This window comes from Plectropomus leopardus, chromosome 4 (genome assembly GCF_008729295.1).
Source record: "Plectropomus leopardus isolate mb chromosome 4, YSFRI_Pleo_2.0, whole genome shotgun sequence".
NCBI lineage: Eukaryota > Metazoa > Chordata > Actinopteri > Perciformes > Serranidae > Plectropomus > Plectropomus leopardus.
This window is the reverse complement of record NC_056466.1, coordinates 9,366,918-9,394,859: the sequence shown is the minus strand read 5'-3', so window position 1 is coordinate 9,394,859 and position 27,942 is coordinate 9,366,918. Positions and strand designations below refer to the sequence as shown.

At 40.0% G+C, this 27,942-nt stretch overlaps 2 protein-coding genes across 5 annotated transcripts in view; both read left to right on the top strand.

The window, feature by feature from the left end:
* LOC121941831 (ras and Rab interactor 2-like) overlaps positions 1 to 16,127 on the top strand; it is a 41,598-nt gene extending 25,471 nt beyond the window's left edge. Inside the window, exons 7-13 of one of the 2 annotated variants that reach the window (XM_042484722.1) lie at positions 514 to 605; positions 3,943 to 5,358; positions 9,875 to 9,957; positions 10,282 to 10,507; positions 10,741 to 10,872; positions 13,235 to 13,398; positions 13,776 to 16,127. In XM_042484722.1, the coding sequence (XP_042340656.1) occupies positions 514 to 605; positions 3,943 to 5,358; positions 9,875 to 9,957; positions 10,282 to 10,507; positions 10,741 to 10,872; positions 13,235 to 13,398; positions 13,776 to 14,102 (2,440 nt within the window). In that variant the 3' untranslated portion in view covers positions 14,103 to 16,127. Of the gene's footprint in view, positions 1 to 513; positions 606 to 3,942; positions 5,359 to 9,874; positions 9,958 to 10,281; positions 10,508 to 10,740; positions 10,873 to 13,234; positions 13,439 to 13,775 lie in introns of both variants that reach the window. The other variant, XM_042484723.1, reaches the window with a different exon arrangement.
* Positions 16,128 to 16,853: 726 nt separating this feature from the next.
* Positions 16,854 to 27,925, top strand: LOC121941551 (NACHT, LRR and PYD domains-containing protein 12-like). Of its 3 annotated transcripts, XM_042484372.1 has the most exons (10): positions 16,854 to 16,870; positions 16,953 to 17,014; positions 21,837 to 23,469; positions 24,000 to 24,344; positions 24,614 to 24,781; positions 24,869 to 25,039; positions 25,260 to 25,475; positions 25,563 to 25,736; positions 26,834 to 27,007; positions 27,229 to 27,925. In XM_042484372.1, the coding sequence occupies exons 2-10, from the start codon at positions 16,954 to 16,956 to the stop codon at positions 27,242 to 27,244; spliced, it is 2,958 nt and encodes a 985-aa protein (XP_042340306.1). In that variant the 5' UTR covers positions 16,854 to 16,870; position 16,953; the 3' UTR covers positions 27,245 to 27,925. The 3 variants fall into 3 exon arrangements, with proteins under 3 accessions (XP_042340306.1, XP_042340305.1, XP_042340307.1); XM_042484371.1 differs by having other exon boundaries at positions 16,861 to 17,014; XM_042484373.1 differs by lacking the exons at positions 16,854 to 16,870; positions 16,953 to 17,014 and adding an exon at positions 18,869 to 19,125.
* The last annotated feature ends 17 nt before the right edge of the window (positions 27,926 to 27,942 follow it).

Sequence of the window (27,942 nt, the reverse complement as noted above, 5' to 3'; positions counted from 1 at the left end):
CTCTCAGTGCCCAAGGCTCTCACTTCTTGTTTTAGCTCAGGAGACCCAGACATACAAAGAACTTAACACAACAGACAAAGGAAATAGAGGGAATTTGTGCTGCAAGCAACACCCACCACAACACTTGTTTTGGCTAAAGAGATGACTGCAAACATCTTCATATCCATGGCTTTCTAGTGCAAACAAAATTCTGGTCAGCATGTTTATATTAGTGATGATTGAAAGCGTTTTCACTTCTCTGTATGCCAGTGTGTAGAATTATGGTATCATGACTTTTGTTAGTGCATATCACTGTCAAATGAGGACAATGTGCAATATAACCTGATCATAAAGCAGAGTTAACGAGACAGAATCATTAACTTGAACACAGATTTACCATTTTAGAGCTAAACCCAAGCAGGCAAATTCATCTGACTGCTGCAGCACCTTTTAGGTTTTGATCCTTTCTTATAGTGTATTTCTAATGCTTTTTTTTTTGCTGTCACATTTATTGTCTGTCGATCTCTCACTTAGGGATGTCCTGCCTTTCACACTCAAACTCCCAGAGGCCATTGCATCTGCAAAGACCCAGAAAGATCTGGAGGAGGTGGCTCAGCTCGGAGCAGGTAGTCTCATTTATTATGTCATTGTTTGAAATTCTGTGGTAAAACACTTCTTGAGAAGCTATACTGGCAGTTTTGCAAGTTTGACTTATAAACCCACATCAAGGAACTAGAGACTACAAATGCTGATGGTTTTGCACCTCACGTCGCCCACGCCTTTCCAGAAAGTTGCTGCTGAAGAGCTCAATGGCTAAAAAAATAATTGTACCTGGTATAACGAGTTTGTTATGATCTCATGCCCTCTTGACTTTAGCTATTTGTTTACATTCCTCACTTCAGGTTCTCCCATTGTGCATTAAGCTGCACTGCCAAACAGATTAATATCATTTACTGACAGGCTCCGCCTTCTCTGATGCCGATACAACATGCTGAATTGCGCAAAAAAATCATAGGTTTATAGGTTTATTGGACAAGATGAACTATTTCTTAGACATTACCATTTAGTATTGTGGCTGAAGTGTACAAGAGTGGACCGTAAAAGACTTTTATTGTAGTTTAACACCACATTCTCTTAAAGCTAGTGTTGCCATTGTGCCTTATTTTAAGTGCCCCACCTGCTATATCATGCAAACAGTCAGGCATGCAAAGAGAGAAAAACAGCACTGGTTTTATTTATTTTTCTATGTCAATTCACACTGACCACTCAGCTCTGGTTTCACAGCACATTAAGTCACTACGTCTCTGTCAAGTTATTCTCGGCTCAGCTGCTGTGAATCTGCAGTGAGTCAGCTCCCTACAGTGGAAGCCTACTACATAGCTCAGTGCTTAGTGTGGGGGAGAAGGGAGTGGCCAGTGGAAAGCTTCAGTAGGCCGTGCACTGTCTAAACACACACACACACACACACACACATACCATCACACCAGGTTCAGACATATATGAAAGCACACAAAGCTTTCAAGTATGAGTTCTAACATAATTTGTGGAGTAAATTGTGTCACAGCTACTGACAGACATGAAGCTGCTTTTTGTATTTGCATGTTGACATTCCTGTGAGTAGAAGTGGGTGTCAGCCTGCACTGTAATGGCTTTTGCACTGCAGTTCTTATATTTGATGAGAGGAGAGAGAGAAGCAGCTTGTGAGCCCCTCCTAGCTTACCCTGACAGTCCTAAAGGGAAACTCCCCTCTCCACTGGAAAGCTTCTATTTAAAGATAAAAAGCAGACTGTTATATTATATGTTGTGGAATCCTAGCACGCGCATGTGAAACGCTAACACATGTTACAAACAGAACCAGAGACATCTGAATATTGCAGTGACTTTGAAACTCATTTTAGAGTGGGACTTTGTGTCTTTAGTTGAACTAACAGCGTGACTCTAGGAATAGAAAAGTTGGTTGATGGGACATTCTACCACTTCTGTCAAGACCAACATACTATGTCAGGACTGTTGGATGGATTGCCATCAAGTTTGCACAGATATTTATGTCCCCTTCAGGATTAGTAACTTAATTCTAGCACAATAATCAGGTCAATGTTTGAATTTTTCTAGGGCTGTCAAACGATTAATTTTTCATTGTGTTAATGCAGATATTTCAATAGTTATTCGCAGTTAATAACATTTTTTAACTGCAGGTTTTTTAATAATATTATTTTAAACTGTATGCTTTTAATTAAATTATTTTGCATTACAAAACAAGTATGAAGTCCATATTGAAAAGGTAAAGCAATTCTCAGCAGAATATCTTGATTAGGAATCAAATGACAGTAAAAAAAAAAAAAACCCTGCATGGGGCTACTATAAGGTGGACCGATCTGTAAAGGGGAGACTCATGGATACCCACAGAACCCATTTTTATTATCATATCTTGAGGTCAGAGTCCAAGCGACCCCTGTGAAATGACCATGCAGTTTTTCCGTCGCTAAAATTTAGCCAAACGTTGGCGTATTATTCGGCTCCCTGAATGAGAAGCTACCATGACATGCTTGGTATCACTGGATCACTTAGGTCCATTTTCACATGATACCAGTATCATCACTCTAGCCTTAAGACTCAGTCCAGTACAGCCTCCTAAAGACAGGAAGGTTGGCTGGCGAGTAACGCAATTAAAACAAAAACAAAAACACTTTTCGACGGACTTTAATCCCATCGCAATTAACACGTTAACACTCACAGCCCTATATGTTTCGTATATTTACGTTGGCTTATGACTAAATATCTGAGAAACTACTGCTGTAAATAAGCAAACGTTAGCATGCTTACACACCAGCATGCACTCATTTAGCGGCTAAACATCGATATTGACCGATATTTGCCTTGTTGACTTGGCAGCCTGTCAGCAAATACGATGGCAGAGTTTGCTCAGTGCTGTTTGTCAGCTACTTGACACAACAGTTTTCAGACAGACTCTGCAGTGTCAGGTGATCATTGCTCACATGAACCAGCACAAACTCCACAGACACACTAAAGTTTGAAGCAGGCCTGTTATAAGACATATGAAACCGTTAGACCTGGCTTCTTTTATTGCTGCAGAAATGCAAGAGTAACATTTCCATTTTTAGCCTGAGGCAACAGTTGAGCTTATGCTACAGTCCCTGAAAAGATATTTTGAAGTGGCATAATTTGTTGCCTTGCTCTATTCGGTTTGGTTGAATCATTGCGCTGTAACTTCATATTAATGCTTGAAGATAGTAGAATCTTTCTTTTCAAGTGGCTTTTAAAGCTGAGTGTGTTTGCATCTTGCCAAATAGTTGAAAACAATGGAGTGATTCAGTGGAAAACAGCACACAGGACCATCAAAATGGGAGCACATGTCCTCCACTGTAATGGGACACTTGCACTCTCAGTATGAAGAAAAAGAAGAGTCAGAAAGTCGTGTATATAAGATTTGCTTTTAGTGATAGCTTCATTTAACAACAGAAAATTGTCCTGAAACCACTCGGTTAGGGGAGCTACAGGAAAGCAGCATGAGAGAGGAAAACGGAGCAGGAAGAAGGAGTGGAGGAACTGGAACTGAGTGCCGTGTGTTGTGTTTAGTGCCCTCCCACTAAGTGATTAGCATGGGTGACTCCCTCTCTGTGTCTCTGGGTGTGTGCCGGCACTCAGTGAATCGGAGCCAAGACACACGGGGCTGAACTCGCAACGCTTTTGCCACCAGCAAGACGAAGAAAGACACAACGAGGCAGAAAGAAAGGCAAAGAGAAAACTTAGGAAAACTTCAAGGGACTGTCTGTACTGTTGGTGAGAAATAGTTGAGAATTTTGTCTTTTTTTCCAGCTTTTCTTTAACTGATCTTTTAATTCTCAAGGACATACCCTTTCTCTGAACCTTGTCCAAGGAGAAGTGTGTGTCTAAAGTTAGTTAATGTTTGCCTCTTAATGTTTCTGTGTCTGTATGTTACAGGTTTCTGGGACTCTGCCCTGTGTAGTAGGCGTCGCACTTCTCCTCGTCCGTGTCGCCCTCTGAGCCGTACCCTCAGCCCCCAGCGGACTAACAGGAACAGGGAGGTCGAGGGGTCACAGCAGAGACACACCGGTGCTCACTGTGACAGCGCTCCCCCGACCCTACGCTCTCACGCGCCTCCACCTTGCTTTCATCTGGAGAGAAGACATTCCAGTGGTCCCTTGTGCTTCGTCAACCCCCTGTTTCTCCAGACTCATCAGCACCGCCGCTGTGAGGACGACCCGCCTTCACATGCTGCCAAGTCCGATAACAACATAGAGAATGTTGGGCCGTCGTCAGAGAAGCCTTTAACTAGCAGTCAAGGTAGCGAGCAGCACGTGGATAAAACCAAACTGAACGGCAAATCTCGTCCTCCTCCCCCCCGTTCCCCCCCCCCCCGCTCCATGCCGCGCCGGCGCCCTGCCCCACCTCCACCTGGACCTCCAGCAGCCACTGCCAGACCCAAGAGCATGCCAGAGGCTGTCGTTGTGTCTGCAAGGCAACAACAGTCCTCAAGCAGGCGCCCTGCACCCGCTCGACCTTCAATGGGTGCGAAAAACAGCAGCCCGTCTAAAACTGCCAGCTCGCCGATTCCTGTGCCTTCAAACCGACCACCTCCAAGGCCGAAGAAGCCTGATCTGGAAGCTCACCGCTGCCACATCGCGCTGGATGATGAGACCATCGCCAGAGCTCTGTCCCGTGCCAAGCTTCCACCCTGCCAGCCTCCACCTGCTGTCCCTGCTGATGTACTACTGGAGAATAACGCTGGGAGTCCGTCCACTCCCAATGAGAGGGGACGCCAGCGGCTCAGTGACATGAGCATGTCTACTTCTTCCTCTGACTCACTGGAATATTCCCAGTCTCCTGGATTCTCCCTGGGACTGGCCCCTAGTCCGTCCAGACACCTTAATCATCAAGACCCAGTGGAGGACAGCAGTGACGACGATGAGGATGGGGAAGAAGACGAGGAAGAAGACTACGGGGTCGGTTTAGAGACAGACTTAGAGATGCGCCTCCGTCCATCCTTAAAAGCTCGGAGGCGAAAGGTCGGCGTGAGCTTAGGTGGTGGCTCTTTCATCCTCCCCAGGGCCCTGAAGGGGCGCTTCCGCAAAGTGAGCGGCATGCTGAGCTCCCTCATGACCCCGGAGAGACGGGCGGTAAAAAGGATCGCTGAGCTGTCCAGGGACAAAAGCTCATATTTTGGTTCCCTGGTCCAAGACTACATCAGCTTTGTTCAGGAGAACCGAGGCTGTCACACCTCAGGGATGGATTTTCTGCAGACTCTCAGGCAGTTTATGACACAGATGAAGGCTTACCTTCGCCAGAGCTCCGAACTGGACCCCCCGATAGAGTCACTCATACCTGAGGACCAGATTGGTAAGTCTGCCAAGATTCATTTTCAAAACCATGAATGTTTTTTTGAGGTTTGTTGTTTGTGTGGTGGGATTGCATGTCCTGACTTAATGATGCATCTGCTCATGCTTGCGTGGGCACATTTGTGATGTTTTAGTCATATCCCATCTCTGACAGCATTCACTTCTCTACATGTTTCCTTCTAGTATAAATTGAGAAGTAAAACCTCCTTAGTGTTACCTCAGAAATGGATTTCAAAATGACTTCATTCATTGAAAATGTTCAGTGAGTGCCCAGGCAGGCCAATGTCTTGGGAATCAGACATACTAGTTGAAGTTTTCCATATTAGTCTTCCACATTACTGGGGTTGAGTTACAGAAATGCCGACATGCTGTGCCCCAATGAGTTATTCTTGGCTGCTGTTGGTTGGCAAAAGCTCACAGTGCAGTTGAAGCTCACTTTGAAAGGCAGAAGTTTTATTTCATTGCATTTTAGATTGGGATACAGCGATTCTGGGGCAACACCAATACAGATATATAAATTAACAGTTTGGTTGATAGCCTGTACCAATGGGTTTTTTTATGTTGCTGTTTATTATATTCATTTTTTTTGCTATTTATTTCAACTGTTATGCCAGGGAAATAAAGAAATCTTCATTATAAAAAAAATAACTAAACTTTTTACAGTAATTAAAGCTGTTATTACACTATCTTTGAATGAGCTCAAGTTCAATCATATACATTTATGAAATAACCTTAGAAGTAATCTTCTTTCACATAAAAACTTTTTTTAAATGCCTCAAAAGCCTTTTCACTGTATATAATATATCAATACATCGTCCTTCTGTAAAATCTATTTTACATTGCTGTGCAAACATCAAGAAACTTCTCCTTTTACTGTACTACTACTGTACTACCTCAGAGTATATTATGAGAACGTCACGATCTACCGTCGCCCAACGCTCATTTTTACTAAATAGAGCTTGAATGCATCATAATGTAACTCAAAGCAACATGTTAGCTGTTAGTTTCTGGCCACCAGCCGCAAAGAGATAACATTAACTAGGTCGCTGATTTCAACTTACATTTTTCATACACAATGTAGCATTATCAGATAAACAATAGGATGCGTCCCCTGGTGTGTTGATAGTGAGTTTCCAGCTTCCTTTCTTCCCAAAGGAGTCCCAGAAAAAACTTGTCCCAAACTAATTTTCTGTTGTCCCTAGGACGACGGGACGACGTTAGTCTTAAGCCCTGCTGTTTAGCCTGTGCAAAAATATTGTGACACAATGGAAAAACATCGGCCACTGCCATCGCTGTCATTTTAATTGCCAGTAGGTCAATGGCAGTTAAAAAAGCGAATTTCAGAAAATACCAGTGTTTGGCTGTGAAATTGGTGCATCCCTAATTTTAGGCCTGCTTGGTATTCAACTACAAGTTGGTACCCCTTAAAATGTGAGTACTGACAGCTGGCATTGAATTTTTTTCTCCAGATACTGGTCTCTTTTACTTTTTTACTGGTGCGAAATTCTCATATGGCTTCTTGCATTAAACATTTGATAACATTAGGTTCTTTAGTTAATGGATAAAAGGGTTTTGTAGTAAAACATGGAATCAAAAAAACTTTATTTGCTATAAGTCAGGTACCTAATTGGCAATAGTATTAAAAAGGTCTAATGAGCGCTCTTTCTAATGCCACTGGTTAGTATTAGAGTTGCTGATAAACTCTTTCGAGGTCACAATGATTGTAAAAATAGTCTGCAGGCATGAACAGCTCTATGAAAGGGACATTTCACTCCAAATAGATTATTGTGGAAGAGTATTTGCATGAATATGTAAGTATGTCTTTGCACTCATCTCACTTCCCTTGTTCATTGTAAACAATAACAGCAAAGCCTTGTTCAGAGACAGAGAAGTGATCCATTCTGGTTGTGCTAACAGACCACAGATCCACACACAAAGCGCCTCACGCTCACAAACGTTCTCTTTGGAGAGGGGAAATGTGAAGAAGTGTTTTTTATACAGTACAGCGACCGTGGAAGTAAACATGAAGTTTAATAGTCGTATCTGAGCTGGAATTCTATGTTGTGTCTGAGATCGAGAGAAATCTTAAGAGAAATCTAAAGCTTAAGTAGATTTTTAGATGGCAGAAGCTGGAAGGTTTGTCCAAAGTACAGCAAATCATTTTTCTCTGGAAAACAAAACAAAACTGAGACCTACAAGCGGGCAGTCTGTCTGACGTCATGCTACAATCCCACAGAATATGTTTAAAAGAAAGGAGAAGTGCAGTTAAACTGATGTGTGTGCTCCAATTCAGAGTGTTTACAGAAAGAACGAGAGGAGTGCATTACGTTATGGCTGAAAGTCTGACATCTTGAGAAGAAAATATTTGTGTTTAAGGGGAGCTGTGTTAAAGTCCAAACTTTATTCTTTATTGAAACTATACTTTGTAACGTCAAGGGAGAATGATCAACAATTTTTTGTTTGTAAAGGGAGTGTACACAACTATCAACACGCCCTAACTTATGGCCGTGACTGGATAAGAACAAATGCAGGGAGGAAAAGGAAAAGGCTGTCAATTCTGGGATGTAAATCAGAAAACTGCACATATTTTTGAAGTTTGCTTTCATGTACATTGAGTGTTTCCTTTAGTTTCTAGTGTATATGCGTGTTGGTGTGTATGTTGTGTATATGCACAGACTTTTGAACAGTTTATTGCAGCTGAGGGAAGCCTTTGACCAGGCTGTCGTCTAGATAATGCCCAACAACAAACATTGCTCAATATACAACGGAAATTAGCCTTTCTGGAGGACATCAGGAAGTCAGCAGTCAGAAAATGCCTGTGTGTGTGTGTATGTGTCTACACACATGTACTACAGTGCGTCCTGAACAGTACCCCTCCTTGTGTACACACAAGGATCATCCAGCTTCTGTAAACACCTTGGGCCTCCCCTTGTTCTTGACTTCAGATTTATTTTTCTGAGCTGTGTCCAATAGAGAGCTGCCAAACCCTTTCCCTCAGGTGACCCACAACACTCATCTCTCACTCATCAGACGTAGTGCAGAGGCTTGTACCGTAGTGTAAGTGAAGCGCATTCACCCCTGTGCTCCTCTGGTATTTCTGTGACTCACCACAAAGCCAGAAATATTTCCACAAGAGCAGAATTCTTGTATGTGCATGCTCACTTGTTGATGCTGTTAGAAAACATGCATTTGGTTCTGTGCTGCTTACTGCAAAAACACTGCCCGGAGGCCGGGGATACTTGTGCATGGAAAGCTGCGTCAGTGCTGCCAGTGAACAAAAAGGCACGATTGTGCATGCAGCATGCTGTACATAGTTGAGGGAGGCAGAGAATTATTTGAAGCCTATAGACGTAGGTTCGAGGTACAAATGAAGCTATTGTCAAGGTCCAAGTGCAACTTTTTTATTGCATGTTAGCTGAATTAATGGTGTACTTATGAATCTGGTTCCAACTTGGATTTGTCAAGGTCAGACTTAACCTGAGAAAGAAATATGCCAGTCTTTAACTCTTTTAAGAGCAAAGATATCTAGGTGGCTCTTTAGCTAAATAGCAAATATGTAATCTAGTAAAACCTTGTTGAATGTCAGACTTTGAGGTTAGTTAATTATTAGTTTTGTTACGTAAAGCTGTTGAATGGCAGGTATTAGAAAGGATTTAGATCTGATTTGCTTCTTTTTAATGAAATACTGTACTGTATGTACACCATTCAAGAAACAGATGCTGGGTTTACGCATGCCAGAAACTATCTGTGACTAATACTGTTAATCTCATGCAGGAATGGGGGGTTGGTTTACTCCTGCTTGAGTAGGATTTGATAAATAATGGCTTGGCCTCGTTGAATATTTTAATGTTGATTTTTCTACCTCCTCAGCAAGAACAAATGGGCCTGAGGCTGACAGACAGAGACATTAACAGTGTAGGGAATTTGGAAAGCACTGAATGAATTGTTCTGATTTTTGGGGTTGTATTAGATACTTATCCATAGTCAGTGTATTACCTACAGTAGATGGTGGTCAGCATGCCCCCAGTTTATAGAGGCAAACAGGAGTACCAACACAGAAGCTAAGCAATTTATGTTGTGCTTTAGTGTGACTTGTTTTGGCTACAGTTAAACAGTTCAAATTCACTTCATTACTTTAGCTGCAGTAGCTGTACAGTGCATGTGTAGTTGACTCATCTAATGCTAATGGTAAGTTAGCAAGTTAACATTAGCTAAACATTACATGAATAAAACTTAAATCCATTAACAAGAATTCTATCTGGGTCACGTCAGATACATCACTATCAGCAATTGTGGTTGTTTGATTACTACATTTCAAGCAGCATAAAGAACAGTGTCCATTTCCTGAGATGAATGGCCTCACTCAAAAGGCAATGACGTCCTTTCAGTTGTAAAACTTGACTCATTTGTTTGCTTTATTGCTTTATTGATGTATTGCTAATCAAATATGTCTGTTTCTCATTTAGTTGCCTTTGTCTCTGTGTTTTTATGTTTGTATGTGCTACTGTCACCTATAGACCAGGTGTTGGAGAAGGCCATGCACAAGTGTGTCCTGAAACCTCTGAGGAGTGTGATTGAGACAGTTTTGCACGACTTCCAGGTAAGAGATAAGTGGAGTCATTGTATCATGCAAGGTTACTGGTTGGATGTTGATGGTTTTAATTCGGGTCTCTACTACCCTATTTCACAATTTTATAAGAAAAGGATACATTTTTGGCTAGATAAGGACCTGTAATTGAAAATATATGTGGCATTGTGCACTGTGGAAGAAAATTGACTCATACTGTCTCGCAATCCTAATTTTTAAGGATGAACAGACCTCTTACAAAGAAATTAGAAACATTTAAGACAAAGACGCACTATTAATCATCTTTTAATGCTCGACTGGGTAAATTAACCATACCAATCTTTCTGATGTCTGCAGGTGAGCAGCGGAGCTTTGCAGCAACTGAAGGAGAACCTGGCCCTGGCTAAGGCCAAGAGGCCCCAGGAGTTAGGGGTGGACGGAGCTGTGCCCCCTGACCCCATGGCTATTGAGAAGATCCGCCACAAGTTCCTCAACATGAGCAAGATGTACTCCCCTGAGAAAAAGGTGTCACTGCTGCTGCGTGTGTGTAAACTCATCTACACCATCATGCAGGATAACTCAGGTAGGCAGAAGAGTTAGATGGAACTATTTTTTCTACCTAAGTCTGAAACTAATATTAAAAGTAAAGGAGCTCTGGTTTGATTTGAATTGTTTTCCACAGTCTAGTCTCCTTTTTGGGATTATAATACGTTTTATGAAACAGTCCTATTCAGTCCTATTTTCAGATTATTGACCTTCGTGTGTCCTGCGTGGCAATCACACCTACCTGTCTCACTGCTTTCTGCTTCCTACCAGGGAGGATGTACGGTGCAGATGACTTCCTGCCCATGCTGACTTATGTGGTGGCTCAGTGTGACATGCCTCAGCTGGATACAGAGATCCAGTACATGATGGAGCTGCTGGACCCCTCTCTGCTCCAAGGAGAGGGTAGGTCCTGTTGGTTTGCTTGTCATCAGTCTTCGATGACCTTGTTGGTTTTATTATGTCTCAGCACCGGCAATAGCTGAGGCCAGAGGCATTATATTTTCAGGTTGTCTGTCCGTACATCTGTTTGTCCGGCACGTTCTTGTGAAGGCGATATCTCAAAGGTGCCTTGAAGGAATATCTTCAAATTTTACACAAACCTTCACTTGCGTTCAACATTGTGCTGATTAGATTTTGCTGGTCATAGGTCAAAGGCCAAGTTCACTATGACCTCATCAGTCTCATTCTTGTAAACGCAACACCTCAAGAACACCTAGAGGGAATTTATTCAAATTTTTCACAAACAGTCACTTGGACTCAACAATGAGCTAATTGAATTTGGTGGTAAAAGGTCAAGGTCACTGTGACCTTGCATCAGTCTCATTTTCTTGAATTTAATATCTGAAGATTGCCTTGAGGAAGTTTCCTCTAGTTTGGTGCTAATGTCAACTTGGACTTAAGAATGAACTGATTACAATCTAGTGGTTGAAGGTCAAAGGTCAAGGTCATGTGACCTCAAACAACATGTGCTTGGCCATAACTCAAGAACCTTAGGTGTCCACCTTGAAACTGTGCTGACTAAGTATATCTCTTGTGCGTGAAGCATCCATGTTTTCACAGATATAAATGTAAACTGTAAGTGCAACTTGACTGGTGATTTGGGGCATACAACCATGTGGCGGTATATCTCCTTTTATTTCTTTGAATTATTTCTTTTAAAACTTTCAGTGAGGCCCAACCCTAATAAGCAAAGAGTGCAAAGGGAAAACCTAGAAACACTCCTCTTACCTGTGCAGCTTAAGTGAAACTGGAGGGCAAAAACAATCCATAAATACCAAATGTTCTCCTCCCCTTCTGGTTATATAGTGTTGGATATGTCCCTCTTGGGGTTAGTCAGGTGACAGTGTGTTGTGAGGTTAGCGGGCAGCCTGTTGTATAACTCAACTGAAGGTCTGTCTGGGAGGAAGCACTTAACAGTGTGGCACACCTTCAGCTGAATGTTTGAAAATGGTTCGTATCAATAGAGATCTAGGGCAGGTCACACCATCCCCTGTCACAGTATATGGCTTTCACATCAGATCTGAGTATATTTGACACAAAATTCGAGTTCCTTTAACTGAACGCTGTGTACTGTACGGTGCCCTGGTCCACTTGAAAAGGTGGTCTCGAATACGGTTCATATATACTTGGATACAGTGGTGATGAAGTACCGGAGAGCCACACATGAATGGAGTACTGATATCTTACATCCCGATTTCAGATCAGGTTCCTGGTGCATATGTGGTTATATTTAGAGGCTTTTATTTGAGATTTTTCACAGTAGTAAGTGCCATTACATTCTGCCTCAGTTATTCCCCCAGCAGCAGGCAGCTAATGTACATGTAGCTATATGCTAAACATGGAAACGTAATCTTGGTTGCTGGTGCTGTTAATTTTGTTCAGATTTTGGAGCATATTCCTACTGGAACATGTCCAGTTGTGTTTAGAAGTTTTTATTGTTTACAGTAAAAAAAATGCACAATTACAGTCATTCCCTGGTTGCAGCACCGAGATCCTGAAGAGTGGAAATGTTGACAAATCAGGTCAGACTGGGCTTTTATATGAGACTGGGCTTTTTTAAAGAGACAGGCACTAAAATGGAGTGTTTAAGACAGAGGGTGAGTACAGATGTTCTAGCACAGATAGTATGAGGAAAATAAAGTGTTTTTGGCTATTAAAGTTTGTAAATCGGCTCTTTTCAAAACCGTGGATACAAATATTAACATAAAAATGAGTGTAAAATAGATCCTCTTTAAATTTCCATTATCAAGTTTTTTGTTTTTTGTTTTGTTTTTTTTACTGGCAGAGTATTTTTGCGGGAGATGAAGCAATTACACTTGCTGTGCTGAGTTAAGTTCACCAGGAAGGTTCTGTTAGAAAGCTTGTGAAATGTAGACATAGGAAGGAAAGTCCTTTTGACATTGGTAGGAAATTCCATTCGGTGTTTGATTTGAATGGGCTGGAGCAGGTTCAGAGGAAAAAGGAGGCGGAACCCTCCCAAAGTTAAATATTTTCCTATCAGCGTCAACCTGTCTGGCACACAGAGTAAGATCATTGTTGAATTGCTCAGATGTAGAAGATGTTTATCGTAAAGCTTCACTTTTAAAAATGCCTATTCTTGTTCTGATAAATTTTTATTACAAAGGAGGAAGTGTCCCTTCCTTGTTTTTGTTTTTTTACATGACTCATTAATGTCAGCTTGTTTCATTTCTAGATAACGGGCTCTGTTCTGTTTCTTTTTCTTTACAAATCCTCAAGCATCTCTTTTTCCTTTTTACCCATGCAGGGGGCTACTACCTGACCAGCGCGTACGGAGCCTTGGCCCTCATCAAGAACTTCCAGGAAGAGCAGGCAGCCCGGGTGCTGAGCTCTGAGGCCAGGAACACCCTACACCAGTGGCACAGACGGCGCACTGCTCAGCGTTCAGCGCCGACTGTGGACGACTTTCAGGTATCACGCCTGACCTGAACCCACCTTGAACATCCAGGCAGTGAGTCTAAGTTGTACCAATTCCAAAAAAAAAAAAAAATCCCAAATTCACCTTTAGCATTGGAAAGGTGCATGAAAGGTGCTGTGTTCTGGTCCTTGTTGGTGAAAAGGAACATATCTACAGTTTCTACTAACATCAAAGCATGTGGATCTGGAGATCAGTTCTTTGCAGAAGGCACCCTCTAGTGGAACATTTAACAACTGCATGTGGTTTCTGTATATACCAATAACTGCATGATTTTTCTACTTGCATGCTTGATTCAAAAGTAATACCTCTTTCATTGTTTTGTGTCTGTACTGCCAAATATTAACGCAGGATTTTTTATGTCTCTCTGCAGAACTATCTCCGTGTCGCCCTGCAGGATTTGGACACAGGCTGCACGGCCAAAACCCTGATTGTCCACCCTTACACGACCACAGAGGAGGTCTGCTCGCTCTGTGCTTACAAGTTCAAGATCCTGGACCCTGACACCTACGCACTGTTTTTGGTCACTGAAGACACCAGCCAGCAGCTCGCCCCGGACACACACCCTCAACGAATCAAAGCTGAGCTCCATAGCCGGCCCCGTGCACAGATCTTCCACTTTGTCTACCGAAGGGTGCCTAACCTGAACCTATGTATCCCTGCCATCATGCACAATGGGAACTGCCTTCAAGTTGAATAGAGCAGGAGAAAATAACAGCTTTTTGCACTTGATCCTAAATGCTTAGTACTGGTAGTGCTTGCAGATGTTTGTTTTGTAGATAGACATGAGGACATCTGAATGGAAAAACAGGCTGTACATTGGCATTTTGATATTGATATAAAAATTCTTTGCTCAAAAATTATGCTATCCAAATGATACAGTGATTAATTTTCAAGAAGAGTAACCAAGATGTAGGATGGACTCTAGAAAGTGCTGGTGTTTCACTCAAACACCTCAAGACCGTGACTCATATTTGGGTTGAAAAGAATAACAATGGTAAGCTGTAAGTTTAGTTTAAGCTCTCTACAATTAAAACATTTAGGGACCAACTATCTGGTTTGGTTTGTCATGCCGAGTAGAAATCATCAGATTGTAGATAGAGGCTGGTTTGCAGGAATTGTATGTTAAGTATTAGAAGGAGGTGAAAAGTTCTTAAGATTGTTGGACATGTACCATCCTTAAAGGTCCAGTGTGTAGGATTTAGGGGGATATATTGAAAGAAATGGAAGATAATATATTGAGTATGTTTTTGTTTTAGTGTATAAGCACCTGAGAGTAAGAATTATGTTTTTTGTTTCCTTTGAATGAGCAGTTTATATCTACAGATGGAGCAGATCCTTGTCTACAGAGATTACCATGTTTACAGTAGCCCAGAAAGGACAAACAAACACTGGCTTTGGATAGGACCGTTCACATTTTTGTTTGGGCCACTAGGGTAAGCATTTCCTTTCCAACAAGCAATGTTGGAAAAACACAGTTTGTTTAAAAGTGAACTGCTTTATTCAGTGTTTTTATTGGTTTAAATCACCACGTATGTTTGTTTTTGACAGATAGACACCTCTGCGTATATTTTGGCTTCAGGTATAAACCTCCTGAATGTTTGGAAAAATGATGAGCACACCATAGCAGGTCCTGGGTTAGCGGCCCTTCTGCGACAAGCCAAATAGCGTCAGAGAAACACTGATTTGTAATGTGAAACTGCTTTATTCAGAATTTTTTATTGATCTTAATAACTGGGTCCGTTTGTTTTGGGAAGGAAGAGACCAGATGTTTATGACTTCTGATAAAAACCTTCAACAATGAACACTGAAGAGACTCCAGCCGGGAAAAGTTTTAGCTGGTTGCATTGTGCAATCCTCACCACTAGGTGCCTCTAAATCCCCCGTAATCTTACACACTGTTCACTTATAGCAGGGGTCATACAGTTTAATATTGCATTTTATGTAACTAACATTTGCCTTAACTGCTGTTATCCCAGGTGCCTTCAAAAGGAATTAAACATCCTGTATGCTACTGAAAGCTTTCAGCTGTCATCCAGTGATGAGTCAGCTTTCACTAGTGACCCAGAAAATAAACAAACTTTATGCTAAAATGGTGGCTTAATAAGTAAAATGAACTCTTGTAAAAGTTATGATTGTTTTTTTAAATTGCTCTTATTTTTATTTTCTGCAATTGCTGGTCAATTGTAGATTGTATGCCTATGTAGAAATATTTTTATATCAATTGTTTAATTTTTATCACTAAAGATTTGTATTCTGATTGAATAATATCTGTACTGGACTCGATAGTGGACTTGGATGTATGCCAGTTATTTCTCAAAAGTCAATTTAAAACAACACTGTTTCTACTATTTCTCACAGAAAGCTCAAAGCTGACTGTCAAAATATATAAAATTATCTTAAAACAAGGCTACTTGCTGACTGAATTTTTGCTACGGTATTTTTGAGAGTAAGTGTCAATTCTTAGGCATACTGTTGCATTTCTTTGCAGCACAATGATACCCTGACAAAACAGGATTTTACTTGATCTCTGAGATAAAAATTACATTCAACAACCTAAAAATGGCAAAATTAATCACACATATTTCAATCCACAAACACAAATTAAACTGAAAAATGATTTGCAAACCTGGTCTAAACAGAAGGTGGTCAGATAGGGGAATATTTATGAAGCATTTTTGTGGTTTGATGTATAAAGTCAAATAAAGTATTTGTTGCTATGGTTTTTCGTCTTTCTGTCCTGAAACTCTGGGCGGCTGGGTCTGTACTCAGTAGGCCTGTTCAGTAATCCACCCGTGCATATATGGCTTCCTCACTGACTACAGAAATCAGTGTAAGTCTACCAATGTGAAACCGGGTGAAGCATCTTAAATTCACACATTTGGTCATTTTTAAGGTCAGCTCCAAGAGTGTGATGTTGGACAAGGAAATCAATACTAAGAGTTAAAAAAAAGTGAAAAATTTAAAAATACGGCATTGCCATTACAACTCATGCAGATTGCAAACTGATAGGACAGTACATTGCAATTCATGGAGGTTTGCGCTGAAGTCTTTCCTGGTGATCTTTCAGGATTTAACTCAAGTGTTATCTCTGGAAATATGTATGAAACCTGAGCAAAAAGGCTTGGAAATATTATAATGGTTCTACATTTAAAATATGTAATTATAATTACGAATTTTGTTTTTCACTAAGTTTTTTTTCTCGACCCCCCCCCCCCCAATTTATATAAGTCTCTTTTCTCGACCCCCCCCCCCCCCCCCATTTTAAAATGTGTTTCTAAATCTAATTTTGCAACATGTGGAACATATATCTTACCAAGTTGCTTATTGCACACTGTTCACCAAGTATAAATAAACAAATAGATAAATAAATAGGAACGGAAGGTGGATGTTGAACCGTGAAGATGACGTATGACGTAGTAATAATGCGCATGCGTTATCCGCCAACTTTACACAGGTGTAGTGCTAGTGAGTGTCTAGTCAGCAAACAGATTACGATCAGCCTATCAGCCTATCTTGTATTTATTTATCATGTATCTTGTTTCTCCAGCATGTGGGCCCAGCACAGCGCCGAGAAACCTTTTCCATTTCACCGAGCTTCTCCTAATATCGGTAAGTTAACAGCTAGCTAAACACTACAACACGGTATACGCTAACGGAAAGCATCCACTAACGTTAGCTGGAAACTAGCAAAGTAAATCCCGCTGGTTGATCGAGATCCCAAAGTTACAGCCCTATTTCTTATAAAAGATAAACACCAGTGATGTGAAGTTAGAGTTTCTCATAAACGTCTTAGCGTTACGGAAACTAGCAAACAAGTAGCATGAGCTCATATCAACTGCTCGTTAAGCTAACTGTCGTCTTTTAGAAGTAACTGAATTCAAGCTAATGTTAGAGTCATGTTTAATATTTATTTCAAGTGAAATTGGTGGCGAAAAATCATCCACATCACAATGTGTGATAGTTATGCTGGTCTCGCGGGTATAATCGCTCTTTCAGGAAAAATCGTTTACCGAAAAGCTACATGTACGTTAACACTGGCTGGAGTGGAGTGGGCCTTAAATGTCAATGAACGGTGGAAGTAAATAAAGCGGAGTGACACATCCAATGTTAAACCTCTCAAACCTGGAGCCACATCACCTCTCTTGTGTTGCTCTCAGACTCTTTTCACAAGTATTTAAACCTTTGAACCTTGAGAAAATTGGTGCAATTTATTTCAAAACCATGGGGGAAAAGGCAATGAGCTACTGTTCCAAAAATTGCAAGACACTGGTATATTTAGAAAATTATTTATTGTGAAAATGGTGTTTTTTTATGTTAAAAAGCTAGGGAAAACTATTTCAATGGTTTTCATAATTAAATATTTCCGAATACGTTCCAGAATTAATGTTTTTTTAGCACTGTTTTTCAGGTCTTCTCCATTTTATTGTTTTGTAAAGTTTCTGTTTTGACTTTGCTTTTTTTTTTGTTTGTTTGGGGGTTTGTTTACTAATTTTCAGGGGATGTTCTTTTGCGCTTTATGATTGTTTTGCAATTTTTTTGGATCATTTATTCTTTCGTTGCTCATTGCCCTCCATATGTTTTGGAAAGTCATCGAGACACTTTGTTCAGGTTTCAAGGGGTTAAAACTCACAATGATGTTATACTCTTCTTATGATATGAAGACTTTTATGAACTTCCTGTTAAATCAAATAACTTGGATGAGACTTACTTGTCAACAGTATTTAGCTTTCTGCACATCACTTGTTTCATGTATGACATTAAATATTATGTTATTTTAATATTGCCACATAATACATATTGACCAGAAGGGGGCAGTCCAAAGAGGCCCTGTTTTTTGTCCTTTTGTTCCATTTTCATAAATAGAATATAGTTTTCACAAATCTGAAACTGTGCCTTAAATAATATTTAGCCACCTCCTGGGACAATCTAGTTCAGGTTTTACACGTCTGAGTAAAATGTTTTTTGAGAGGGACTTGGTTCAGTATGGTGTAGGCGTGAAACATACGGTAAATGAATCTAGATTTCACAAATCTGAAACTATGTTTTAAATAATTCTTAGCCTCTCTGGAACAATCTAGTTTAGTTTTGACCCCTGTAAGTATAGGGGTTTTTCAGAGACCTGGTTCAATGTAGTCAAGATGTTGCGAAAAAAAAAACCCCGTTGTAAAATCTCCCTTTTTGCATTTTCACAAATAGAATATAGGCTTCACAAATCTAAAAACTGTGTTTTAACTCATCTCTAGCCTCTCTGGGATAATCTAGTCTGGATAAGACCCATTTTAATATGGTGGTTTTTGATCTGGATCTGTTCCAGTGTGGTCTATTTGTGAAAATCTCACCTTTTATGCATTTTCACAGAGAAAAATGAAGGTTTCATAAATTTGAAAGTGCGTTTCAGGCGGCGTTGAGGAGTATGAGGCGCAAAAGCCAATGATCGGTCGTTTTGCAGCGTCTCCCCTCAACTGCTGCTTCGGAAGCGAGCTTCAGCGTATAAGCGCACCCACCCCATCTTCCTGAGTAGTCGTTGTCACATCCGTGCCCAGCCAGCTGCTCGGATGCTCGACTTAAAGATAAACTTTTGGCCCCACTTTACTGATCTAAAAAGTGTTACACGGATTCTGGTGTGATTTTTGTTTTCTTCGACGTGTCACCGACGGTAACGTTACCACCACTGCCTGGTCGTCGTTTCTGCACAGAGGGGTTACTCACCCACATTTTTGGTAAGTGTGTTACACGAAGTAACGCCGTGCGCAGCTACAATATAAACACATAAATATTAGCGTAACAGTTTTAACTAACTATGTGAGTTGAGTCTGTTTTTTTTTTTAGACAACAGCAGTTCTCAGGAAAAGCCGTACTGTATCTTAACTTTCGTTTTCTTCAAATTTACGTCACGTAATGACGCAGGAAGCATGTCACATCATTGTAGTTACAGTGTATCTCCGTCTATTACCATATATCCTTTTTCGATTTAAAATAAAATGGCCCATTTCAGATAATGTTGCCAACAGTATCCTTGATTGAACAAAGTCTGCGGTGGCCATTTCCTCAAGATTATACATATAGCAGTGAACAATGTGTAACGTATGCAGACATCAGAAAATGACACACTGCAGAGAGAGAGTCAGGAAGTTGTCTTCACAGTTGATTGCCTTCTGATTGTATTTCACTGCACCAGTTTAATGTTTCTGTTCAGTCTCAAATACAAAGTATGTTTCTCCAGCCACCAAACTGATTTTAATTTTCCAACAACTGAAATGAATCACAGGGTTTACGTATCAGGTATGCTGCTATTCTGACTTTACTGATATTTTCGTCAGGGTAAATGCTTGCATATATGTCTCATTTATTCACTTAGATTCAGTTATAAGCAGTGAAATGTATATATACATGCAGTTTTTGTAATCTGAATTTGTTATTTAGTAATTGTGATTTTTTTTAACAATTTAGTGCATACATACAAACAAATACAATGTCAACAAAGCAATAATATGGGGTTCAATATTGGGTAGAAGTAAGAAAGAAATAACAATTATGAATGTAAATATGTTTAAAGAAAAAAGTTATAAAATAAAATAATAAAAAAAGAAAAAAGACAAACAGTTACACGAAAAACAATGTAAACAAATAAACAACTGTGTAGATCGCTTGGGTTTAGTTATATTTCATAAAAGAGTTTGCAGTATGAGTTTGTTACAGTGTTACTAATTCTTTCTACTTGTGTCTATCTACGCACACTTTTTCTTTTAAATAAATAAATTTAAACCCTCTTTTTTTTCAGCCCTCTTTGTCTTTTCCTTTCCAGCTTTCCTCCTTTTCCCTCCTTGTATTGCACTCACTTCCACAGCCACACAGTGTATTGTATTGTGGCATCAGCTCACCGGCAATGTGATGGAGCTGAGAATTGTTGAATATATTTTTTCGAATTGTTCAGGTTGGTTTGATTGTAGAGATGTAATTGTTTGATTTTGTCTTCCAATTTCCTTTCTGCTTCTTCTTCTTTCTTTTTTTTATATGTTGAGTTTGAGATGATTTCTCCTCTTAGTACTGCTTCAGCTGTTTCCCAAATGAGTGTTGGTGATGCATTTGCTGAGTCATTTGTTTCCATAAATAATGTTGATTCTTTCTTGAGGTGTGAGTCGAATTCTGGGTTGGTTTCGGTTTCTGTTTCTTGTGCATTATGAAGCTAATTGGGGCGTGATGGGATATGATTATTGAATGAGTTGGTTGGGGTCAGAGAGATCCGCTATTAAGGAGTTACTTGTTAGGAAATAATCTATTCGTGAAGTGATTGATGGATGAGGGAGATGTAGATGTATTCCTTAGCTGATGGGTTTTGTAGCCTCCAACTATCGCCAAGACCAAGGTAGGTCTGTCATGTATTGTTTGATTATCTGTGTTGAATGCCAGTTTTTGGTGTGATGAGAGGTTGTTGAACTGTCTTCTGTTGGGTTGATACCTGTTGGAGTTGTCACCTATGATTATGCTTGATGTTGAAAAGTTGTGTAATGATGTAAAGAAGTTATGAAAAAATGTTGGATCTTCCTTGTTTGGGCCATAGATACTTGTGATTGTTATATTGATGATATTGATTGTCCCATTGATAGTGATAAAATGTCCTTCTGGGCTCTGGTACAGTATGTTTGTGGATTATTGATGTGTTTTTATTAATCAGGATTGAGATACCTTTTTTTTGGAATTATATCCTGCAAAGTATATTTCGTTGAACTTTTGTGTTTTTTAAGATATGGTGTTCACTGACTGATAATTTGATTTTAATTTGATTAATTTTAGCTATTTTCCACCTCATTCCACCTTTTTTTCCATATTTGACATATTGTGAAAATACATGCTATTTCCAGAGGTGCACTGTAACAAACAATTTTGCTGCAAACCACTGACATATTCTAGGCTATTAAAAAAAAAATCTACTTTGTATGTAATATATTGAAAATTGTTCATTTTTTGTTGGAGTTTTTTCCATCTAAAATAGTGGCATTGTGGTCTGATGTTTGTTAAAAATGAGCTCAATGAATGTAGAAAATAATATTAATGTGTAATATTTTTTAAAGCTTGATCTTGAAAAGCACATTTTGTGGGCCCTAACAGTTAAATTTATCCCCTGCTATTTTTTTTTATGTTGATAATGTTACAATTCAGGTTAATCTTGTTGTTTATTCAGGGGATGGAAAAGTCACCATAACACTCAGTTAGTGAAAGTGTATTTCGATATCCTGGAAGCTGAGTTTGGATTGCAATCAGGAGGAGTTTAACAGTTGTTTCTTTGGTATGCTCTAAGCTGTCTCTTTACTGCAGACACACTTAAACTTCCTTATCTGATAACAAAATAAGATTTTTGCAAATGTTGCTGTACTGTGTAGTCAAGTAATAGCTTTTGTTTTTTCCACTCATCACCTTTATATCTTTTCAGGAACCACTGCCTATGTGATGGATCTCCAAAATTCTCTCAAAGCCACACTGAAGAACAAATATCAGACACTGAATGAAGGGTACTCTGAAAAGTCATTACTTCCTTCAAGACTTTGCTATCGGGAACTCAAGCGTGACTACAAATCTGCTGAATTGCACCAGCATGAGTTTAGACACATTGACAAATCTGACCTTAATTCTTGGACATTTTTTGAAACCGTCCCTCTCGCAGATATTTTATCATGCGACTGCAAACACAACAGCAGCAAAAGAACAGTCATCACTTTAGGAGTGTGTGGAGTTGGAAAAACCACAACAGTGCAGAGCTGTGCTCTGGAGTGGGCAGAGGGTAAAGGGTACCATGACATCCAGCTCATGTTTCCTCTCACATTCTGGGAGTTAAGTTTGCTTAAGTGCAAACTGAGCCTCATTGAACTTCTGCTGACGTTTTACCCTGATTTGAAGGAGCTAGACGTTTCCAGCCTAAACAAAAACAATGTGTGGTTTGTCCTTGATGGACTGGATGAGTATCATTGCCAGCTAAACTTCCACTGTCCAACTGTGAGTGACGTTTCTGAGGTATCCACAGTGGATACTCTGGTGACAAATCTGATCAGGGGGAATTTACTTCCCAGCGCTCATATATGGCTAACGACCCGATATGCAGCAGCAACGCAAATCCCTGATTGCTTTTTGCTTAAAGAGACCGAGGTTCAAGGGTTCAGTGATGAACAGAAGGAGCAGCACTTCCGGGCAGTTATCGGTAATGACGATCTCGCCAACAAAGCCATCGACCACGTGAATGCATCAAGGAATCTGGAAGGCCTATGTCAGATACCTCCAATCTGCACCATCATGGCATATGTGTTGAATAATCATCTAAAATCACAAGATGGGTTTAGAATGAGTCCTCTGAGTTTAACCCAGATTTACACAAAACTGGTCAAATCCTCAAACTCAGACACTTTTGCCAAGCTGAAAAATCTGGCACTGCTTCAGATGGAAGAAGAGGGTAATGTGCTGTATGAGCATCATCTTCGAGGCAGTGACATAAGTGTTGAGGAAGCGTCAGCTTTCTCCAAAGAGTGTCCGCTTGTGTTGAGAGAAGAGAAGGGGCTGCATAACACCACAGTGTTTCGATTTGCTCACCTGAGCATTCTGGAGTTCTTTGCTGCTTCAGCTGAAATGGACAAGATGGATAGCGCCGCGGACCAGTCTGTGTTTTGTCAGTTAATGGTGGACGAGTTGTTGCAGAATGTCGAGGGGAAATTGGATGTCTTCCTTCGCTTTATCTTTGGCCTCATTAAGGAACGCGGCATGTTGGAACCCTGGGATCCAATGATTGAGTACATCAAGAGGAAGATCCTGGAGAACATTGTGTCACAGAGCGCTGTGAGTCTGTTTCACTGTCTGAGGGAGTACGACAACCAGGCTCTACAGGAAGAGGTCAAGATCTTTCTTAAGTTTGGCAGCTCTCCAATCCTTTACATCTCACCAGTCTGTTGGCAAATCTTGATACAAAGAACTGGTGTTTTTGAAGGGATGGAAGAGAGTTTTGAGATGCAGGTATCCACTGGAAGTGATGAAAGACTCCTCAAGCAGCTACCAGCTATTCTGAAATCCAAGAAAGCCATGTAAGTTCATTCTCATTGGATACAGCCTCTACCGTTTATACACATTTCTTAAATATTAGGACATTTATACATTGTTTTGTTTTGTATTCTGTTCCAGCAGAATTGGTTTGAAAAAGATTTTTGTTTTAATGGTCCACCATCCCCAAATCACACGCAATGTTGGTGGTCATCTCAAAACCCTCAGAAAAAAACCCCAAAAAATTTGTATGGCTATGTAACAATACTAATGACGAACAAAATACTTGTGTATTTTGGGTTTACTGACCCTTTAACCTAGCTGCATTTACACCTATATTGGGTCAACAGTCTGATTGCCCTTCTTGGCAGTCCAAATTCGAGGACTAAGAATAAAATACAGTACAATACAATTCCTATGCTTTAACTCCGCATGGATCTAAAAATTCTCAAACTACCCTCAAACTGAAAATCTATGTTATACTGTGATTTGTGTTGTTTATTGCTCATTAAACGATAAAGCATGTTTTCTCTTTAAGTTTTTTTTTAAGTCAACAATTTTCATCTCCTTTAAGGCTGCGATTCTCCAACCTGACAGACAAGTGTTGTCCAGCCTTAGCAGCAATCTTGAGCACGAGACAGTCATACCTGAGAGAGCTTGACCTGGGATACAACAGCATCAATGACAGTGGAGTCAGGAAGCTCGTGGAGGGGCTGAGCAATAAAAACTGCAGACTGAAAACAATCAGGTTGCAAGCCTGCGGAGTGACCTCGCATGCCTGTGAATACCTCGCCACAGCCCTGAGACAGTCCCAGAAACTGCTGGAGTTGGATCTCAGCATGAATGAAATAGGAGATGACGGCCTCACACACCTCGCAAAAGGTCTAAGATCTCCCGACTGCCAGTTAGAAACACTCAAGTAAGTGTTGGAAATAAACAGAGCTGTTCACTATGTTCCTTATTTTGCATTACATGTTTAATTTCACATGAAATTACACAGATATAATTATTTTTATGTGTGAAAGAAAAAGTTGATATCTAATTACAAAATTGGACACCAAAGTCTCCTTAAAATAATCAGTGGGAAAAAATAAAACTAAGAATAAATATGTTAATTACAGGCAGTTTTTTTTTTTTAACTCTTCAAACTTTCTGTTAGGTTGCTGTCATTTTTGTCCTTTTCCGTAGACTATCGCAGTGCAACATTGAGCAAAGAGGCTGCTGTGACCTGGCCTCGGCTCTTCAGAAGAACTCCGACCACCTGAAAGTGTTGGATCTGAGCATCAATATGATCAGAGACAGAGGGGCCATGGAGCTCTTCAAAAAATTTGACATATGGAAGCTGACAAAGCTGGAGTGAGTGTGACTTCATAGAGATGCTTGGCCTGTCAGCATAAATAAATAGATATCAACAGTCCAGTAACATTTTGTGTCTCTTGGCAGGATGTGTCACTGTGGCCTCACTGCATTGAGCTGTGGAGGTATCGGGGAAGCTCTAAAGTATGAATCCAGCACTCTGGTAGAACTCAATGTGAGCAACAACAACTTGAAGGATGCAGGCTTTGCGCTCATCTGCGAAGGCATGTATGCATGGTGTAGTCTGAAGAAACTCAAGTAAGGATGCCTTGCTCTTATACTTCTTTGATTACTTGCTGACTAAACTTAAATTCTGGTATTGAATAATTTTAATTTTTCACTTCTAACTTATCCAAATTCAAATGAATGTGAGATTTTTTTCTGCACTATTCAGCGAAAAAAACGTACTGATAACTTTATATCCTTAAACCATTAATTAAATATATTTTCCTATTCCTATTTCCTATTATCCCTTCAGTGTGTCAAGATGTGGAATCACCGGTGAGGGTTGCTTTTATTTGGCAAAAGTGCTGTGTTCAATCTCCCAGCTCTACAGTGGGCACATTCAACAAACAGACTGGCAGGCAGTCGAGCTGCAAGACCTTGACCTCAGCATGAACAGCCTCGGAGACAAGGGAGTCAAAGAAATGTCAGCCGGATTGACTAATCCATACAGCCATCTGAAAACTCTCAAGTGAATAATTTTTAAAATATTCTTCATCAAACAACTGTGATGTTAAAGAGATCAGTGTGCTATAATGTGATTTTTGTTCCATTTTAGCCTGAGCCACTGCAGCCTGACTGACGGCTGTTGTGCAGAGCTTGCATCAGGATTTGCGTGTAAGGGGAGCATTATCAGAGAGCTGGACCTGTCTGGCAATGACCTTCAGGATAAGGGAGTGGAGAAACTCTGTGAAGGACTCAGAAGCCCTCAAACTAAACTTGAGACACTGTCGTAAGTCTTTGCTTTTTTATTTCTCCTTAAAGTATTATGAAAATAAAAATGAATATTATTTGTCAGTCAAAACATGCGTTCATGGGGCGCTCAGTAGCTCATTTGGTAGTGTGGGCGCCCCATGTACAGAGGCTGTGTCCTCCCTGTGGCAGCTGCGGGTTCAACTCCTGCCTCAACCCTTTGCTGCATGTCATCCCCCAAAATCCCCAAAAAATTATTTAAAAAAACAGGAGTCCACATAACTCATAACCACGTAATCATTGCTACTATTCAAAGTAACAGTTACTTTATTGATGATTACCATAACTCCACAGGCTGTGGTGTTGAGTTTATCAATAACCTATATCAACATCTTTTGCATCATTTTGCTCTGATCTCGTCTTTTAAGTTATTCAACACAATACATTATTTCAATGATATGTACTTAGACAAATGTATATGTGAAACAAAAAAGGCAATTTATTATTTTGGTAAGTAAAAAATTTTAAAAAATTTAAAATTTTAATTAAAAGAAATTTTGCTTGGCCAGTGGATTTTCCCATCTACCTGCCACCTTGGCCGGTGCATTAAAAAATGAATTTCCAACACTGGCAGGGCTGTCTTAGTGACAGGCTGTCTGCAACGTGGCGCTACAGAAAAAAAATCAACATGGCGATAGTCAAAATACCAAACTTGGAAACGGGACTCAACAAACCAGGGAGTGACATCACGGCAGCTACGTCCATTAGTTATAGAGTCTGTGGTGAAGGGTTTTATTCAGAATATGTGAGACAAGCTGTATGTGGCAGAGGGTTGCAGGGTTACGAGATGAACAGTAGGCTGTAGACTTCTGCATGAATAGAGGTCACTTCTGAAGCAGTGAGGTTTGATTGCCAGCCCTGCGGAACAGTCTGTTTTTAAAAGGCACTAAAATTATGTCAGTTTTTAGCCTTACTATCACATTTATTCAATACTGGATTATACAATAGCCTCATTGACTACAGTTTTAGTAATAATGTGTTAGGATATCTCCAAATATTTCTTTGAGCCTCAGTTATTTACATGTTGTAGTAGTACAGTGAACGGGTATCATCTCAAGAACTTCTGTTTCTCTCCAGACTGAGGGCCTGTGGCTTGAGCTCGAGGAGCATTCAGTTCCTGACCACTGCCTTGAAGTCAAACTCCCAACATCTGACAGAGCTGCATCTGATGGGCAACAATCTGGGGAACTCAGGAGTCAGAGTGCTGCAGGAGTTAACAAACAACCAGAAATATGCCTTGCATACCATAGAGTGAGTACTAATATTGATAATAAGAAAATTAAAGTTCACAACAGGCACCTCTTTTCCTTTGCCCTTTTTGTTACGAAGCAGTACATTAGGCTAATTTATATGTATTTTTTCCTATTAAGTCTAAAATGTCTGTTACAGTTCTGACTGCACATGAAGTGTGACTCACTCTCAGACTTCATCAGAAGCTTTCATGTAACCTGTTTCTACATTTTATCTTTCAGCGTCTCAACAGATTGAAGAGACTGAGAGAAAACAGACTCAAGGACGCAATCTGGTCAAACTGACTCACATTTGTCATTTCATACACTGACTTGATAGTGGGATGGTTCTTGTATTTCAGTGCATATTGTACCTACAATATTGAATTTAATCTGTTAAAAGAATAATTTAAGAAATTATGTGACATACCAAACATGCATCTAAAAGGCAAAATCTATTAGCATTTCAAAATATTGTGATTTTTTTTTTCATTTCTGCATTCTAAAAGGCATGAATGCATGTTTTTCTACAGTGCTTTAGTTTGAAACCACATTTTCTTGGGTTGCAGTACACAGCACTTGAAAGGAAGATTATCTGAGAAAAGTGACGTGAATATATTCACTGAAATAATGTATGTACTTATAAAATATATGTCTTAAGAATTTTGTTTCTACACTATTACTATTTTATTTTTTGTGATGTATTTATTTCTTTTCTACGTTGTAAGGTGATGTTTTATGCACTGCCTTAGCTCAATGTTTTCTTGGGTTGCAGTGCACAGCCCCTCAAGGGAGATTATCTGTGAAAGTGTTTTAGGTAATATATCCTCTCAAAATATGTGCCTGCAGCATTGTTATGTACAATTACCTGTGAATCTGATGCAGAAACTGAAATGAATGTAATCTCTGATTACAAAATAAACTCTTTATTTTTCTTCAATGCTGCTTCATTTCAGT

Coding starts and splice junctions, on each gene's coding strand:
- LOC121941551 (XM_042484372.1), top strand. CDS start 16,954: ATGTGGGCCCAGCACAGCGCCGAGAAACCTTTTCCATTTCACCGAGCT. Junction 23,470..23,999: donor CTGAAATCCAAGAAAGCCAT/GTAAGTTCATTC, acceptor ATCTCCTTTAAG/GCTGCGATTCTCCAACCTGA. Junction 24,782..24,868: donor TGGAAGCTGACAAAGCTGGA/GTGAGTGTGACT, acceptor GTCTCTTGGCAG/GATGTGTCACTGTGGCCTCA.